Genomic DNA, 18,971 nt, shown 5'->3' with positions numbered 1-18,971 from the left:
GTATTTTGGATATATAGGTATCCCGGGTCATTTTTTTTTTTTTCGATCTCGAAGTTTGGGGAGTGAGATGAAACCGAGATAGTGCGCATGCGCAACAATTGTGCAGTGACTCCGACGTTTCCGGTGTGCATTTTGTGTGTCAGTATGCTCAGCGGCCTGTCTCTACACGCCAATGAAAACGCTCATCCCAACTCAATGTTTTCCGTTGTAATCTCAGTATTTTGGCACAGTTTCCACTACGTTGTGGAAACTATAAATAAAAAAAAAAAACTCCTGCATTTGGCGTCCAGTCCATCTTCGGCGCGCGATAAGCAAAGACAACACGTTAGTTGAATGGCTTTGACTTCTGTTGGGAGTCGATACTCTTCGTTTGTGCGCTTATTGTAGAAGCCACTATAAAATGATTTGAATTTTGATTAAATTTTGATTTGGTGAAAATGACTTGATAAAATTACGGGACTACTCCCACAGTGCAAGTGCCGAATACGAAAAAATTACCGAAATCCAGGGATACCGGGATATCAAGACCATACGGTATCCCGGGACATCCCGGATCCCAACACTACTTTTGGACTGCGGAGAACAATACCTTCACTAAGACACGTCGGCTTACGCGTACAGTTTCTATTGTCTGTGAAACATAAATAGTGCCATTTTCACGTTCTACGGCGTTGCCATAAGCACAGCAACGCACAGCTACAGTACAGAACGGCGACAAAAAAGTTGCAGACGACACCCCCACCGAGACAACCAATCATGTGGGCGGAGACAGGAAAATCCAAAGCCGGTTTCGCAACTCTTCACTCTCGACTAGAAAACCGCTTAATAATAACACATCATAGATACGACACGAGTTGTCCCATCGCCAATATCCCCGAGGGACAAACGATACGAATAAACAGTTCGCAGAACTCCACGTACCACAACGGATCAAGATTCAGCAGACGACAGAAAATGTCGTCTGCTATTAGTAGAATTTAGCAGACGACAGAAAACGTCGTCTGCTATACCACAAATTCGAATTCGGGAAGCCCAACAAGTTAACGGTGAACGGACTTCCTCTTTGCACTAAAAAAAAAAAAAGAATAACTATAAAAAAGTGATCAAGCAGAAAGAAAAATACCTTTGAAGGTGAAGGAAGGTGGTCGCAGGGGAAAGGGTGCCATTCGAAGGGCGAGCGGCACGAACGCTGCATTCCGTCATGTCGAGTTTCGTCCTGGTGTATCTTGTGATGAGTTCGAAGTGCGCGTGTGTGTGTTGGATATCTCCTGCGGCCGCTGCGGGGTTGGAACTGTGAGGAACAGAAAAAGAAAACTCGGTGAGCAAGTAGAAGAGTCGTATCGGAGAACACCAGGTAAGTTGTGGTCAGTGTAGTATATAAGAAGTAAGTTTGAGTTGTATACATAACACGGCCCTGACAGCCAGTATTTAGCGTATCTGATAGAGCTACGTACATTTTGCTGCCAAGTCCCTCTCGTGCAATTGACCTGTTTTTCGTGACTTAATGTCTTCTCCACAGGTGATCGGCTAGTATTTTCCATTCAGAAAACTGTTTTGCACGCGTCAACCATGTCCTGAGCGTTCCCGACAAAATGTATCAGCACTTGCACGGTGCAGTTGTGACAGGGGTGTAATAAGCCACTTTCAATAAAAAAAAAAAAAGAAAAAGAAAAGAGAAACTATAAGTGCACAGGCCGCAAACGCGTCTTATCTATAGATTTAATGCAAAAAGAAGCCCTTAGCCTTGTAGTTAGAAGCCTTTAGTATTGTAACTTGCCGTAGCTGCCTTCCCACTGACGCTCTCCAATTTTATTTCGTATACGTGATTTACATCGGCTGTACCCGTAATGTGGGCCTGTCTGTGTGTACCTTCTGCTATATTTCACTTTCTTCAACTTTCGCGCAATCTGTGTTTCTACTGTGCAACGTACTATTTAATTGGTTCCAACAAATAAACAGTTCAAATAATATTCGGACAACGAGTGCTCAACGACATTAAATTTTGTTATTCCTTAAACTGCCGCCCGAACCTGTGAAGCATTCGGGATAACTTGATACGGATTCTCTAGCGCAGGTATGCGGCATGGAAAAGTGATATGTGTGGTATAGGTGCATTTGAAAAATCCAACACGGCTGTATGTGCGCGACAACGAGAATTTATCCAAAGAAACCGGTGTTTTAAACGTTTCACAACCAATCAGCGGCGTGATTCAACATTGCGGCACACATAAGAGAGACACAGCAATGCTCCATGAGACATTTCCAACCGTATACATATATGGGCGTCAGGCGGAGCTGTCGTTTAGGGGCCAGAATCAAGCAAATCAATGAATTTATCTATACAGGGTGTTTGCTCTAAGGTGTCCAGAAATTGTATTTAAAGCGAGCGACAAAAGAAAAGCAAGTGGTACTTTTTCTGCTACTTGAGTATAAGAAACTGGTACTGCTTCACGAGTAGCACCTGTTTCTTAGTCAAGTATAGCTGAAAAGTAGCGCTGGTTTCTCATTTATCGCTCGTTTTAAATAAAATTTTTGGACACGTTAGAGCAAACACCCTGTATATATACATGTGCATACAGTTTCCGAAAAACTAACATATACATAGCTGACATGCAAATACACTGGGGCCTTTGAGGTGCCTCAACTCACCCTGAAAGGGGTGGACATGCAGTACCCCCAGCGGATCAAGAAGACGGGACCCCCTGGAAACAATAAATAAAATCTCCGAACCCTTCGGACCCTGGGGACCCTTCGTGGGGATATTGCGTATGGCATGGTCAATAATTTTTGCTTGTCCAAAAAATAAACGTCTCTAGGTCTCCGCACGTGTAGAAATGGCGAAGCCTTCAGAAGCTTCAAGTATGAAAAAGTATGATGAACGTTTGATTTATAGATTCAGTTCAATGATCACTCATGAAGGCATGTATCGGTGAACATCTTTTTTTTTTTTTTTTTGGATCCGCGGGGAATATGAAGGACGGAACAATAGTAATAATAATGCTCTTCATTTGTTTCGTGTTGTACATTTAGCCAAGTTCTTTTTATTTATTATTTTTTTTTTACGCCGGTTCAAGATGATGACGCTTGTTTGACAATGTTTCTCTAAAAAATACACCCCGCTGGCGTATAGTTCGCTTTCAAATTGAGAAGATCCGTGCGCATGCAAAGGATATTGGAATCGTTCGATTGTTTCGATAAACCATTATTCGAATCTAATTCATTAGGCGAATCCATCCATCATTTCGAAATAAAGTTGTTGTTGTTGTTGTTGCAATTCGGCGGACACTCATACTTGAAACCCGCATTCGCTGAAAGTTAGCTAAATCTAGTGCATACAATTTCTATAGATTTCACGCCAGACCTGTACATATTTGGAGTATTGTATTTAAAATACAGTATTCTAAATATAATTTGCGGTATTTTTGTACTCTACTCAATACTTTTTGTTTTGTGTATTTGTACTCTATTTAAAATACATTTTATGGTATTTTCTACTCAATACTCTAATTACATATTTTGGATCTACCTCACAAACTTTCTGTGCCTCGTCTTTCCATTATCTTGCTTGTTCACTGGAAATTTCCCGAGTCCCTCGGACTTGACCCGGACATTAGCCCTTCTTGGAGGTCTCCAATGAGAGATCTTGCTAGGGTTGCCACCAGGCCGGTATTATACCGGCACGGCCGGTTATTTGCTCGCTCTGTCGGTTGCCGGTAGGAAGGTGATACCGGCAGTCTTTTGCCGGTATTTGTGGCTCAAGACATTTCACAGGGGCTTTTGCGAGGTTTTCGCTTCAACATTTCACTGCAGCTTGAATAAATCTGGAGCACAGACCCAACTCCGCAATCACCAGCCGTTTTCTTAGTTATTCATTATTATTATTAATATTATTACTATTCATTAAGTCTTGTGTTCGGAGGGGACAAGATCAGTGGTTGTGAAATGCTATTAGTGGTTGTGTCGGGCCAGGTAGAACTTAGGCTGTATACAGCCATGATGAGATCTCCTCCTGCAAAGAAGGGTTTGCGAGCATTGACGCGTTTTCCAAAGTAAATGACATTCCAATCCGGTTGCTCCAATACGATCCAGTGTACCGTTCGTGCCTGTTTATAGCAATTTCTAGCATCAATGATCCAGCCACACACAGGGAGTTGTTTCTTCGTATAATCTTGAGCGAGCACGCTCACTCTTTCTCTCTCTCTCTCTCTGTGCTCATCCACCCTCACTTACTTTCCCTTTCCCGCGAAACTTTCCCTTTCCCTCTATTCCATCTCCTCTCCCTCAGCCGGTATTTTTCACTACGAAAGGTGGCAACCCTAGATCTTGCCCCGTGTGTACTAATCCTTGGCGAGTGAGGGTTCTATTATGTGTGCCCTGCTGCCGTGACGCTCAATTCCGACCTCGCCGAGCAGGGACCTGCTAGAAGTTTGCATTGTTCTGCGTCCCATATACTTAGTGGAGTTATGTGGTATATCTCCTTGTCATCTTTTTGGGACTTGTGTTTAGGTGGCTCCTATCACACAGCGGCGACTTGCGTAGTGCGCAGGGTTTAGGTGATTCATGTCACATAGCGGCGACTTGCCGCATTGACCAGTGATTTTTTGCGTTCAAGGATAAATAGTATCTTAACTGTATTTCAAATACTTTTTGAAGTATTTTGTACTCTATCTTAATTACTTTAATTTTCACGTATTTATACTCTATCTTAACTACATTCTAACGGAAGTATTTATTATCTTATCTTAAATACATTTTTGAGTATCTTGTACATGCCTGTTAAAATTCACGCTTAGCTAAAAGCACCTGCGATAGAGTGCTTGCCGACACGAACCGCTTCTCCTGTTCCAAGGAAATAAACGCGGACCCGTCTCCGATTACATAGCCTAGCTGTTCTTTCCGTGTAGAGCACGTATTCGAGTCAATGTGCATGATATCTAGAACAGAGATTGTCTGCCTTTTTGTGAGGCTGATTGTATATAAGTGCCATTGAGAAAGCCTTCCAGATGTAGACCGCCTGATTTTCAAAGCAGCACTTCAAGGTTTCTTAGAGCGTCATCCTTTACGCCTTCCATCATTCAGTTGTTCCGCATTATTCAGTATACGGGGGTGTTCGAGGATAAAAGTACCAGCAGGAAAATATATCGACTTTGTCTCTTTCGTAAAATTTTATCAGCATGTCGAACTGAGTATACACGATTTATCACTCGCCCGCCTTTTACATCTCGTCGCGCACTGATCGTTGTTGTAAAGTTCACATTCCTTCACGTAACGCTAATTCTTACTTTCATTCATTTTTTTTTTCACGTACAGCAACTGAATGGAACCACCTTCCACGTATACAGGGTGTTTGCTTTAACGTGTCCAGAAATTATATTTAAAGGGAGCGATAAAAGAAAAGCAGGTGGTTAGTTTTCTGCTACTTGAGTAAGAAACAGGCACTGCTTTACTAGTAGCACCTAGTAGCTGAAAAGTAGCGCTCGTTTCTCTTGTATCGCTCGCTTTAAATAAAATCTCTGGACACGTTTGAGCAAACACCCTGTATATATATATAGTTGAGATAACTAACCCAGATTCATTCCGGAAAGCAGACTCTCAGCTCCTGTTGTTATAACATTGTTATTATGGTATTTACTTTGTTTGTTGTTTGTTATTATTGTATTGTTATTTCATGCTATTTTTTATGTGTAGTTTTGTGTATCTTTTTTTTTTTTTTTTGCCTCACTCCCCTCTGTACTGCGCTCGCATTTGAGGGCAATAAAATGAAATGCAAGTGTCCCATCTATCACGGGTCGTGAGTCGTAAATGAGTTACAAGTTTACACTCTAAGTAAAAAAAAAGGGAAGAGTAAAATCGGGAGTAATTGCAGCTTCTAGTCTCCTATAGACTGTAATTACGCCCCATTTTAGTCTCCTAACTCCGACATTTACTTCTCAGGACTGCAAATTGTCAGCTTCGCAAATGGTCTTCCGAACGCAACAGTCTACGTATAAATAGGGAGTTTTAGTGTATCGTACGCTATCGCCTTTGCGTACGTAGGGGATAGCGTAGTGGTTCTGCGCGTGCGCGAAGCTCTATGTTTTGCGCGTGCGCATAACCATCAACGCTATGCCTTACGTACGCAAAGGCGATAGCGTACGATCCACTAAAACTCACTATTATGTGCTCTTGGTCAATTTGACGGCATATAAGGCTGTATATATAACTCAGCCAACTTAACAATTCTTCACCCACACAGAGTAAGGAAAAAGGTTTGTGCTTCTTTCTTCGCAAATTGCGCCCTGTCTATATCGCAAGATTTCATATCACTCGACATATCACGGTTGACGGTTTGATTCAAAGTATCTTCGTGCATGCGCACGAATTATGTACCTGGGACTCTTATAGGACAGAGCGTGAAATGCAGCTTCCACTCTATGACATTCATTTACTCCCGAGAGGGATTATTTTTAGTGACAATGCATATAGTATCCGAATGGAGTAAAATTACTCCTAAAATTGGTCCTAAGGAATAATTTTACTCTATTTGGGTACTGCAGTGAACCCTCGTTAATATGACCCCCGATAATCTGACATCCCCCCCGTTAATATGACAATTCCGCATTACGACCAAAACTTTCGAGAACCACCATGGTCATAATAACGAGGGTTCACTGTATATGCATTGTCACTGAAAATAATTATTAATTATTTTGAATCAGAAGGTGTAATAGCTATACAGCTCTTGCAATGGAGCAGGTAGCACCAGGTAGCTATCAGCAGGTTGCTGCTGATAGCTCCAAGGTTCACCTTATTTTACTGATTTACTAGCTAACTAACTAACTAATTAGTCCCCCTCCGGAGTAAATGAATGTCATAGAGTGGAGACTGCACTGCACGCTTTCTTCTAAGAGCAAAATTCCTCCTTGTTTTTATTAGAGTGTAAGGGTTGCTGAGTTCGGTGAGTGGAATCGTTTTCCCAACTCCTTCAACCGATCGCATATTTTAATCCGTACGACTGACCGTATCCCACGATCAGGTTATGAATGAGCTAACCTTGATATGACAGCGTCAAAATGGCCGGCCTTCCGACGAAGCCGAAACCGCCCGTGAAGGCGAGTCAGCAGACACAGACAACTTCCTCGACGATGGCCTTCGTTCTAGCACGCACGGTTTTCATTCGGGGCATATTCAACAACAACAACAACAGCAGCAGCAGCAACAACAACAACGGGAAGTGTGCGTTTGATTGCGTTTATGAGTGCGCCTGAGGGCGTCACACTTGACATGGGATGCACCTTCCATATCGGGGACGGCATTCTGTTCGAATAAGGTTAAGGATCTCGGGGGGGAAACGTTCAACTCTCAGCTCGCGAGTGACAGTTGTGTGGGATATAGGCAGGGTTGCCACCAGGCCGGTATTATACCGGCACGGCCGGTTATTTGCGCGCTCTGCCGGTTGCCGGTAGAAAGGTGATACCGGCAGCCTTTTGCCGGTATTTGTGGCTCAAGACCTTTCATAAGGGCTTTTACGGGGTTTTCCCTTCAACATTTCACTACAGCTTGAATAGATCTGGAGCACAGACCCAACTCCGCAGTCACCAGCCGTGTTCTTAGTTATTCATTATTATTATTATTATTATTCATTGTTATTATTATCATTGTTATTCATTAAGTCTTGCGTTCGGTGGAGACAAGAGCAGTGGTTGTGCAAGGCTGTTGGTGGTTGTGTCGAGCCAGCTAGAACGTTCCTCACCCACTTTCCCTTTCCCACGAGCCTTTCCTCCTTCCCCTCTATTCCACCCCCTCTCCCTCAGCCGGTATTTTTCACTCCGAAAGGTGGCAACCCTAGATATAGGCAGGGTTGCGGTGTTGCCACTCCCGGGGTTGGAATGATTCCGGAATCATTCCAGATTTATCAGAGCCCCGAATGGAATTGGATTGCAATGGCGGGAACTGTCCTAGGAATGGAATGGAATGGAATGGAATGAGGCATTTTTTTTTTTCGCAGACGAAATGGAGTTGGAATGGACGGGTCTGGGTGCCACACGGTCAAGGGCAAAATAACCTTGTCTTTTTGCTTTTTTCCGTGATGGGTAATGTCAATCTCCCCTATAGCACTGCTGGGCTACCCAGCAGAGTTACCGGTCCCTTTTCTTTTATTGATGGAATTAAAGGAACGGAATGGAGTTGCCAAGCCATTCCAGGAGTGGGAATTGGTCATATACCTTTTCATTCCGAGGAATTGAAAGGAATGGAATTGTAACAAATCTCCATTCCTCGAAATGGAATTGGAATGGAATGGGTGATCCCATTCCGGCAACCGTGGTGGGAGGGTGAATTGGTGACGCGTCGTCCACGAAGCTCGCTCTGGACGCGTTAATCGCAATTAAAAATGAAAAAGAATAAGACAATGAAAAGAATAAGTCCCACCAAGTGTTCCAAAGTTGGAGGACATAGTAAGATAATGATAATATAATAAAAGAAGAAATGCGTAACAAATAATAAGAGGAGTGAAAATGGTTCGAAAAGGAAATTGCACATTCCTAAATGAAACCGACGGGCACAAATACAAATAAACAGAATTGAAATAAGAAATACACGAAGAAAAAAAAAGGGGGTACGAATGCCGGCCCCCAATATTTACTTTTTTTTCTTTTTCTGTTTTTAATACCGGAGTATACTTTTCATAATTAACTGAGTATAACTGAGGTAACTGAGTATATTTTTACGAAATGCGAGAATGTTCGACCCCTCCAATTAAATGCGCAGCGCTCTTTATGGATCTTAATTAGTTGTTGCGAATATATCTGAATGCAGGTATACGACGAAACGAAAATTCTAAAAATGCACGCTGCTGGAAAGTTCAAATCCCAAGAGCAAGAAGTCAGAATCCTATGGACACAGAACTTCTATCTCAATAGGAACACACCTTGAGTTGACGAATTTAATGAATTATTTTTTTAAATTTACCTATCAACTTATCCTATCGAACTTAAACGAGACCACAGCTTATCCCATGCACTCCACCTATACTCATGCTTATCAGCACTCTGATCTGAGATTGCCTTCAGCAAGACTGATGACCCCTCGATTACTCATCACGTGGAAAGCCGTTTCACACGTGGTACGAAGCAATAATCGCAACAAGGTATACAAACACGTTTTGGAGTAGCCAGTCCTGACTGGGTCGGGTCTGGGTAAGCGCTGCCCCAGTGCCATTTGTAGATATGAGAGATGAAGATGAGGATTCAGGGTGGAGAGGACTGTTGATGACAGGAAATCCCAAAGGTGACGGAGACCTTGGTGCATATGAACGCTACTGGACCATGGGCCCAGCACCTTGCCTATATGGTAAAGGGGCGGCGGTCAATTGCACGCGTTCCGCACTCTAAGAAAAAAAAGGAGTACTTTTACTCCTTTTGGGGAGTAATTGCATTGCCACAAAAAATAGTCCCTTTCGGGAGTAAATGCACGGGAGTAAATGAATGTCACAGAGTGAAGACCGCATTTCACGCGCTGTCGTAAGAGTCCCAGGCACATAATTGGTGCGCATGCATGAAAATACTTTGAAGCAAACCGTCAACCGTGACATATCGAGTGATATAAAATCTTGCGCCATACTAGGGCACAATTTGCGAAGACAGATGCGCTAACTGTTTCTTACTCTGTGTGGCTGGAAAATTGCTACGTTGTCTGAGTTATACAGCCTTATGCCCTCCAAATTGACCAAGGGCACATATTTACGGTGACTGTTGCATTCAGGAGACCATTCGCGAAGTTTAGTGACAATTTGCAGTCCTGGGGAGTAAATGTCGGGACTAAATGTCGGGTTAGGGGACTAAAATGGGGAGTAATTGCACACTAGGGGAGTAGAAGCTGCAATTACTCCCTGTTTTACTCCTTTTTTTCTTAGAGTGCGTGCTGCAAGATCTCGCGCTCCCGCTGGTAGCCAGGGCAGCCCATAAGTAGGTGGTGCAGGTCAACGCGCACATTGCATGATGCACAAAGGTCCGATGGCTCACGGCCAAGGCGCTACCTCATAACTGGGGCAAATGCAACATTCAGCCGCATATACGGTGAAGAAGAGATGGCGTAGTGTCGCGGAAGGCGATGAGAAAGCGACAGAAAGAGACGGATCCACTGCATGGAGCAGAGAGTAGGATGTCACGTCGAGGAGCCACTGTGATCTCGTCTTGTCTGCAGAGATATAGCACGGACGAGGCTCCGACGGTCACCTTTGGGCAAGATGATAAAGTGGGCTGAAGGTATCCGATGACCCCGTAGGGCAGCCTGGTCAGCCTCTTCATTGCCGGGTATGCCCACCAGTGATGGCCAGTAGTTAACTACATGTAGTTAAACTACTAGTTAAACTATCTGATTGTAGTTAAAAAGTAGCTATCAACTACTTGCAGAAATGTAGTGTGCAACTACTAGTTAAACTACTATTTCGAGTAGTTAACTACAGTAGTTAGGTTACTGCAGGCGCCAACTACTTCCGATTTTGCCGCAAGCTTTACGGCACGATTGTGTTTCCGACTTTTACCTTGAGCTACATGTTTGATGAGAACCGAGGTGCAGAGCAATTGTGCCGTGCATGTGCACACTAAATCTTTACTTTTATCATTGCTTGCGATTCATATCTAGGTCCCTAAGAACGCTATAGAATGGGATTGGTGCTGATGGACAACGTTAAGTAGTTATAGATGTAGTTAAACTACATTCCAGTAGTTAAAGAAGTAGTTTTAACTACCTCCCCTGAAAAGTAGTTTAACTACTAGTTAAACTACTCCATTGCAAAGTAGTTAGTAGTTATAGTTAAACTACTGTAGAAGTAGTTAGTGGCCATCACTGATGCCCACATATGACAAGGAACCCACTGCAATACTATACTAGTGAGTGTCTTCTGAACAGTGAATAGCGAACTTGAGAGTAGAGGACCTGGGAAGTAGTTTTGGGGGGTGGGGTGGGGTGGGGTGATAATTTTTGTTAGGAGTAGCAGAACAAGTCGGGAGACGAGTTCAATTTCTCCTTGTTTTTTTTCTTACAAACAAAACAAAAACTAGTGAGTGTCTTTTTCGGGTTAAACGCTTTTCTCAGATTCGTGGGGTAACAATCGGGGGAGATCGGGCGATAATTGTGCTTTCGGGTGCCATCGGGTGTTTGTGTTTCTCCTCTTGTCTATTAAGTCATTTCCTAATCTCTTTTTTCTGTTGTATTTGTTGTTTTTTTGCGGGATGGTGACCTTCCAGCGGTGATTCCCCGAAGGCATAGACAGTGTTGGCACACATGGGTGTATTGCTGGGAACGTAAGTGACCCATTCTTACGTGTGTTACACATGGCCAGCGACCTTTGTTCGTCTTCAGTGGAAACGTCACTTGAGGATTTCATAGCGACTGCAATTCCGGGGGAAATCGGGTTTAACCCGAATTGGTTGCAGGTCAGTTCGGGGGGGGGGAATAACCGGGCGCCCTTATACAGTCCAGCAGCTCCTTGTAGGCTTCAAGCACATCAGCTACAATGGCCATGAGAGGTCCACAAATGCGCATTGTTGCGAGGCATTCCAGAGCAGCCTTTGAGTCTGTGCGGAAGACCCATGGTCGAATCGAACGCTGCAGAATCAATTGCGCACGGCAAAGAGCAAAGTATGCAGCTTAGCACATGTTGACGACGTCGGATGCGAGAGACAGGAGATACCAGTTATGTCTTCGGAGGGAATGACATAGGCAACCCTAACTATACGTACATTACCCAGGCATTGCAATATTTTCCATTGCGTCAGTTCTCCAGCGAAAGTTCGTCGAGGCTAGGAATGCCCTGCCGTTTTTCCCCAAGCAGGAATTCCACGAATTTGTCATCTCAAGCATAGCAACCCATGGATGGACTTGCACTGGCTCATAGGAAGTCCTATGTTTACAACACGGTATAATTACGCTTGGACAGTGCAATCGCTAAGACATTTCTTTAGTTACATTTCATCGACTTTTTAAAAATGAACTGTAAAGCAACTATACGTTACTTCGATGTGGCAACTGAAGTTGTAACTATAGTTAGTACATTTAAAAAAAAACAGCAGGGTTGGTTACCGAAAATATTATTGTTTCCGGTTCCGTTTCGGGTAACTGAAAAAAAACTCTGCTTTTCGTTTCCGTTTCTGGACGATTTTCGGCTGAGTGTTTGGTTTGAGTAGGCGTGAAAGGAGGGCCATCTGGGGGACGAAAAACAACCGACAGAGCGGGGCAGTTTGGGAAAATAAGGGGACTTGGGGCCTGCGGACACCGTAGCAAACGGACTTGCTCGGAGGCTCGTAGTGACTTTGCCATACGTTGTAAATTTTGTCCACTTAAAGTAGCACAGAAGTCATTTTTAACACCCAGTTTTCTTCCTATAAAACTGTTAAGTTTGCCAGTAAGATGCACCTTGCGAAGTAATTTACACCACAGAGTCATAATTTTCGCAGAAATTGAATTTAAAATACGCCGCAAAAAGCGACCGTGCGCAACGGTGGTGAAGAGCAGTACCAGCCTGTGATCTGCCTGGAACCTCGCGCTGACGCTATAAGGAGAACGCTCGCTGATTGGCCTAGAGAGATGTTGTCTGCTACTCCGCTGTCGTCTGCTACTCGGCTGTTCGGGGTTCTGATAAAGCCTTTCTGCTTTCTCGGTAATGCTTCGGCCGCTCCTTCTTTCCCCAATTCTCCGGGAGAACTGGCAAAACAGGTTTACGGCGGCAAACGGACAATGCGCTGACCCCGACTGACCGGCAAACCAGAACGCGTCTCCTTATGCCGTCATCGGTGACGTGCCATCATACCTCCTCATTCTCGTTGTAGCTGGAGTGGCGAGTTAAGGGTGAAGGCGCGGAGCTACGTTTATGTGAGTTTTTTTCTGGGAAACAAATTGCACACAACAAAACCTTTCGCGCTATTCGGTTTAATGACATACACATTTTCATCAGATGTCTTAATCTGAAATTTTTTGGATGGCCTTCTGTACTCCTTTAAAATCCATTGCTGTAAATATAAACCTGTCACCAAGTGTTGAAGATAATCTGCCGTCGAGTACTTTTACTCGACCGTCATCGTCACCGACAACTGGCAAGCCCCGGGGATTGCCTACGTGAGAGAGGAGAAAAGTGCTTTAAGCGTTTACTCCAGTGCCAGATGCTTATTAGTCATGCATTCGCGTCCCTGAATCGCAACAACTTTCGCGGCACCGGAAGAAAACGTCGACCTCGCATCACCGCGAAAGGTTAAGGAGCGACGTCCGGTCAAATCGGCGGTAATCCGAGAAACACGTTTTATTGGATCGTTAGATATTCTTCTTTTTTTATTATTACTTTTACCGCGGAGGAAATGGGCAGTCAGAATGGGGAGATAAAAAAATAATCACGAGGAAAGGCTCGCGCAACAATTGCAATTATCGATTTTTAAAAAGGCCACGTCCGGAAAGCTGTTTATCCCGAAAAAAATCATACCCTGCTATGTTTTCTTTTTCTCGATTCCGTGTTAGTGTTGGGAAGCTGACTGGTGGTGTACAGATGTCGATAGATGGAGAGAGGGGGGGATATGTTTATTACGAAAAAAGAAAGGAAAAGTCAGCCAGACGGAGGTCGGCTTGTTATTCAAAAAAAAAAGGAAAATGGGGAAGAAAAGAAAAGGAGAAGAGAAAAGGAGAAAGAAAAGGGGAAGACAAAGAAGAAAAGGAAAGAAAGGGAAAAGAAGAAAAGGAAAGTGTGTTTCTCAAGTCACAACCTTTCAATATTTTAAAAGTTTGCCTTATCCAATTAATTATTTAGGCACAATGAAAAAATAAAATAAGATACTGGAGACTATACGACACACAACTGCTAACAACACTCAGTTGGATTCATTCGTGTGGAGCGCTTCGCCTCTTTTAAAAATCGTGATCGTTCGATTGATTGGGTTGGATTGAAAATCGTGGTGCACGTTATTTGGGACAAACCGTTCCCGGGTTCGATCCCACCCGAGGACGGCAGCAATGCCGGTTGAGGAAAACATATATTTCTTGCAGCACCGTGTGTCGCAGATTTCTGGCGCACGTTATTTCGAGAAACTAGGCAGACAAATAATTATTCTTATTATTACTGTATTTCGTATTATTACTGTATTATTACTGTCATAGCATGGCGCATAGAGGTGATGAACAACTTTGGGTGCAAAAAAAAAAAAAAAAAACGTACGCTATAATTAGCTGTAGTGAGCGTTGCAAATTCTCGTGCAAAGCAATTACAACAAGAGCGCCGTACGCTTGGCAATATTCCACATGATATTCTAAAACGTCCCGCTGCGCAGGCAGGTAAATGAAAACAGGTTCCGTTCAAACAGGCGACATTTGGAAGTCGTACGTTGCACTGGCTGGTACAGCAAAACACCCTTTGCGGACCACGAAGAGCGCGAACTTAATAGGGTCTGCTTTTTTCTGGTTAAATCCCAAGCAGCACAATGTACTGAAAGCCAAAGTGCAATTGCGATGGACGGTATGTGTCTTATCAATGCTCTTTAGTTTCATGAGTCTGTTCAGGGCCTTCCAGCTACCCGTTCACCCCTATTGCATTCGACTTTCAGTACATTGTGCTGCTTGGGATGTCTTTACCGGATTCGGGCGAAAAAAATCGGGTGCTATTTTTTTTATTTTTAGATCTGTAATTCGTGGCGAAATCGGGTTCTAACAATACATTCGGGCGCTATCCGGTTATTATATTATGCTTTCCGTCCAGCAAGCTGCCCGCGGTTAAAGTGCATATATATATTGGTCAAACATACAGGGTGTTTCACCTAAGGTGAAACCAGCTCGCCCGTGGCATAGTGGTCAGGATGATCGCTTCCCACGCCGAGACTGGGAGGTGACACGGCTTCGAATCCTGTCTCCGGCTGACGCTGTCTGAGGTTTTCCAGACTTTCCAGACGAATGTCGGCACACTTCTCCCTGAAGTCGTCCCAAGACGCATGCTAACCCATTTGTATCCCACTCCTTTCCTGTTGTCCTCTCTCCAGCTGTCCACGTCTGTGCGCCGCTCATAGCACCAGTTGTTTCGCGGCGATAACACGGAATTTAAAAAAAAAACAGTTTTCCCATTTCTGCCGTACACTGCCTGCTATGGCTGCTATTATACCCATTTGTCCTAAGGGATACTTAGCAGCTGCGGGACTATATAATACAGGGTGTTTCAGGAAAAATGAGCCGACGAGAAAATATGCTTCATCACACACCAATAAGACGGAATGCATAGTGTTACCAGTGGTGTGAGGATACTCAAACTATTTTCGTTTTGTATTTTTTTATTATAAAGATTAGAGCCTAAATCTCAACGAGGAAGTTGTATACGAAACCCTTTGATTGCAACTTTGTACCTCTAACGGATCTTTTTTTTTTTTCCCGGCTCCAAATACTAACTTTCGGGCTTGCAAAAAAAAAGAAAAAAGAAAAGAAAACCCGACGCACGTCTTGTCGCACATGCGCGAGGAGTCAATTCCGAGCAAAAATGTCAATGAGAACTGTGACTAGTCTTCGTTCAATAAAACGCCAATAAACAAAAAAAAACAATCAATTTCACTTAATTAATTACAAAACAAAAATACGCACCACTGGTAACACTATGCAGTCCGTCCTTTTGGTGTGCTATGAACCATTTTTTTCTTTCTTGTTTTTTTTTCACTTTGGCTTATTTTTCGTGAGACACACTATATACGTTGTACAGTTGCTACCCGCAAGTGCTGTACTGACACAGCAGCTAAACACAAACAATAAGCTACCAGAGTAGCTTGATGGGCTTGTTGGTACATGATTCGGAGAACAAGGAGCAGTCAAAAACAGGGACAACGACACAAGAAGACAACAGGAGCCTCTGTTTGTGTGTCTTCTTGTGTCGTTGTCCCTGTTTTTGACTGCTCCTTGTTCTCCCAATAAGCTACCGCATGCTATACACCCGCTAAGTAACGACATATAATTATAATAGCAATCGTTATAATACCTCAGCAGCTGTTTACTCCTATAGGGAAAGATGCTTTCACTTCCACAATGAACCAGTATCAAATGTTGTACACTCAAACTTCTGCACAGGCGGCCTCGTCGTGGCTCTTACGAGCCGAACATCCAAGTGCCCCCATAAACATATCCTTACATTGTATTTTGGCAGCGATATGTGGGGCGAGAAACACGGAACTTGCCAGCGAACGAAGGACTTCGCATATTCCCCCCCCTCTTACTTTATTCTCATATACTCACTACAGGTATTCAGAAGTCTTCCAATCCAGAACAGCCGCCGGCCGGTGTGTCAACATGACATCACATTCTACCTGTGCACGGTCAGCAGCTGAGTGTATAAGGCCATCACGGCGCTGAATCTGACGTCACTCTGGTACCAGAAGGATTTACTCTGTGGACGTACATATACTTGCAACATGGCCGAGAACGGTAAGTGGCGATGAAACATTGGCAAGGATGCTCGATTTAAAGACGGGCACACTGTAAACTGGAAAACACCCTTATGGGTGTAAATGGCTTGTCCTATAACTGACACCTCTTTTTGCACCGTACATGGTCTGGAACACCCTTTTTAGAGGGTGTATTCCGTGTAAATCACCCCTGGAAACGGCACTTTTCTTTGAAAATGCCCTCTTTTGCACCCTTTAAACACCCTTTTAGGAGGGTGTAAGATCGTTAAACACCCTCCTAAAAAGGTGTATAAAGGGTGCAAAAGACGGCATTTTCAAGGAAAACCACCCTTTCAAAGGGCGTTTTACACGGGATACACCCTCTAAAAAGGGTGTTCCAGACCATACGGTGTAAAAAGAGGAGTCAATTATAGGACAAACGATTTACACCCATAAGGGTGTTTTTCAGTTTACAGTGCACAGTTGACAGCAGCAGTGGGATATCGACTGCCTCATATCTAATCGGCAGTGATGGCCAGTAGTTAACTACATGTAGTTAAACTACTAGTTCGAGTAGTTAACTAGAGTAGTTAGGTTACTGCAGGCGCCAACTACTTCCGATTTTGCCGTAAGCTTTACGGCACGATTGTGCTTCCGACTTTTACCTTGAGCTACTTGTTTGATGAGAACGGAGCACACATGCAGGGCAATTGTGCCGTGCATGTGTACTAAATCTTCACTTTTATCATTGCTTGTGATTTATATTTAGGTGTCTAAGAACGCTATAGAATGGGATTGGTGTTGATGGACAACGTTAAGTAGTTAGAGATTTAGTTAAACTACATTGCAGTAGTTAAAGTAGTTTTAACTACCTCCCCTGAAAAGTAGTTTAACTACTAGTTAAACCACTCCATTGCAAAGTAGTTAGTAGTTATAGTTAAACTACTGTAGAAGTAGTTAGTTGCCATTACTGCTAACCGGAGATCCCTAAGTAGTAAGATCCCCAGTAGTTAAAGAAGTTTTAACCACCTCCCCTGAGAAGTAGTTTAACTACTAGTTAGACTACTCCATTGTAAAGTAGTTAGTAGTTATAGTTAAACTATACTGTAGAAGTAGTTAGTGGCCATCACTGCTAATCGGAGATCCCTTCCCAAATACTTACCTTCCCGTCAGCAGCCATGCTGAGAAACGCACTCGCATTCAACATCAACTCACCACACCCATAAAGGCACAGAGTGACCATTGAAAACGTGCCTTCCGAAGTGCTGCATCGACCGAAATCAACTGAATCAACCGATAAGATTCTGAGTCATGCACGCTGTCATTGATTAAGGTAGGTACAGGTCCCGACAAAAGATTACGGGGCTTGCTCACTTGTTCAGAGGGGTTGACGGGTGCGATGCTGGCGGCGACAGAGCCGCGATGATTTTCATTCCAGCAATCGTGCGATACCGAAACTACGCGGTATGTCGCACTCGTCCACCCCATTAGCGAATGAGCGATTCCGTTTCCGCCCACCGCTAGGGTGCCGCGCTGAAGAAAAAGTTTTTTTTTTAAATTCCGTGTTAGCGCCGCGAAGCAACTGTGGCTAAGAGCGGCGTACAGATGTGGACAGGTGGAGAGAGGACAGGAGGAAGGAGTGGGGGACATGGGGGGGTTAGTATGCGTCCTGGGCAGACTTCAGGGGGAACTGTGCCGATGTATTCGTCTGGAAAGTTTTCAGAAAACCCAGGGAAAACCTCAGAGAAGCACAACCGGTGGTAGGATTCGAACCTAGCACCTCCCAGTGTTCAGAACAACCTTGGCTGCCTGCAACGAGCGGCCATGCCATCTGGCGGAGAAAAAGTAACAAGTTTCGTGAACTTTTGTCGGGACCGGCTGTACGGTATAGTTTAACGGTGACTTTATGAACAGTATACTGACAGTCCCTAATTCTCTAGTGATTAGCGACCTGCTTTAACACACCAGCGTCCTGGAGCAGCTGGCAGACTTCTGTTCTTCTGTACACTCTCTCTTAATCTCTCTCTCTGCGTTGAGCGCTATGATATTGGCCCGGTCTCAGCTGCTACTATACGTTACAGGACCGTTTAATTTTACCTCCTGACACACGTCAGTCAAACACAAAACGGCTGGTTGTACATACATCAACGTAGACAATTCGAGGCAAAAGTATGTCCATTCCCTCAACATTATCATCCTTGTACTGCTGTAGCACTAAAGGGCTAAATGCGCCGGGAAGAGAGGGCATGCCAACCTCGGATAGGTCGAACAAGAGAGAACTGATGTTCTGAGGCTGGAACAACATAGAAAGGACAACGGACGATACGAGTAAAGGACAATAAAGGACATAAAAGGAGGACATAAAATAAAGGACAATACAAGTGATCCAGAAGATGTGGGTTCGAGTCCTACAGCTGGCTAACCTTTTCAGTGACTTTCATCTTTCCCCGGATGGGTCGTTTGGAGACGGACCGCACGTTGACTTCTGTATTGTAACTCAACGACTCAACTATACGAGGCCACAGAAGAGACGTAAATTGACACTGTACGTCGGAACGATAGGAGAGGAAGTTTATGTTAAATGGATGCTCGCCCCCA

At 43.9% G+C, this 18,971-nt stretch overlaps 1 protein-coding gene across 1 annotated transcript in view; it reads left to right on the top strand.

The window, feature by feature from the left end:
* Positions 1-1,182: 1,182 nt before the first annotated feature.
* Positions 1,183-18,971, top strand: part of LOC135387874 (solute carrier organic anion transporter family member 74D-like) — a 47,762-nt gene continuing 29,973 nt past the window's right edge. The window contains exons 1-2 of the mRNA XM_064617065.1: positions 1,183-1,354; positions 16,230-16,413. Of these exons, the coding sequence (XP_064473135.1) occupies positions 16,401-16,413 (13 nt within the window). The 5' untranslated portion in view covers positions 1,183-1,354; positions 16,230-16,400. The remainder of the gene's footprint in view (positions 1,355-16,229; positions 16,414-18,971) is intronic.

The sequence above is a fragment of the Ornithodoros turicata genome, chromosome 3 (assembly GCF_037126465.1).
Source record: "Ornithodoros turicata isolate Travis chromosome 3, ASM3712646v1, whole genome shotgun sequence".
In the NCBI taxonomy this organism is placed as follows: domain Eukaryota; kingdom Metazoa; phylum Arthropoda; class Arachnida; order Ixodida; family Argasidae; genus Ornithodoros; species Ornithodoros turicata.
Note: the sequence above shows the minus strand (reverse complement) of the source record. Positions and strands in the feature narration are given on the sequence as shown.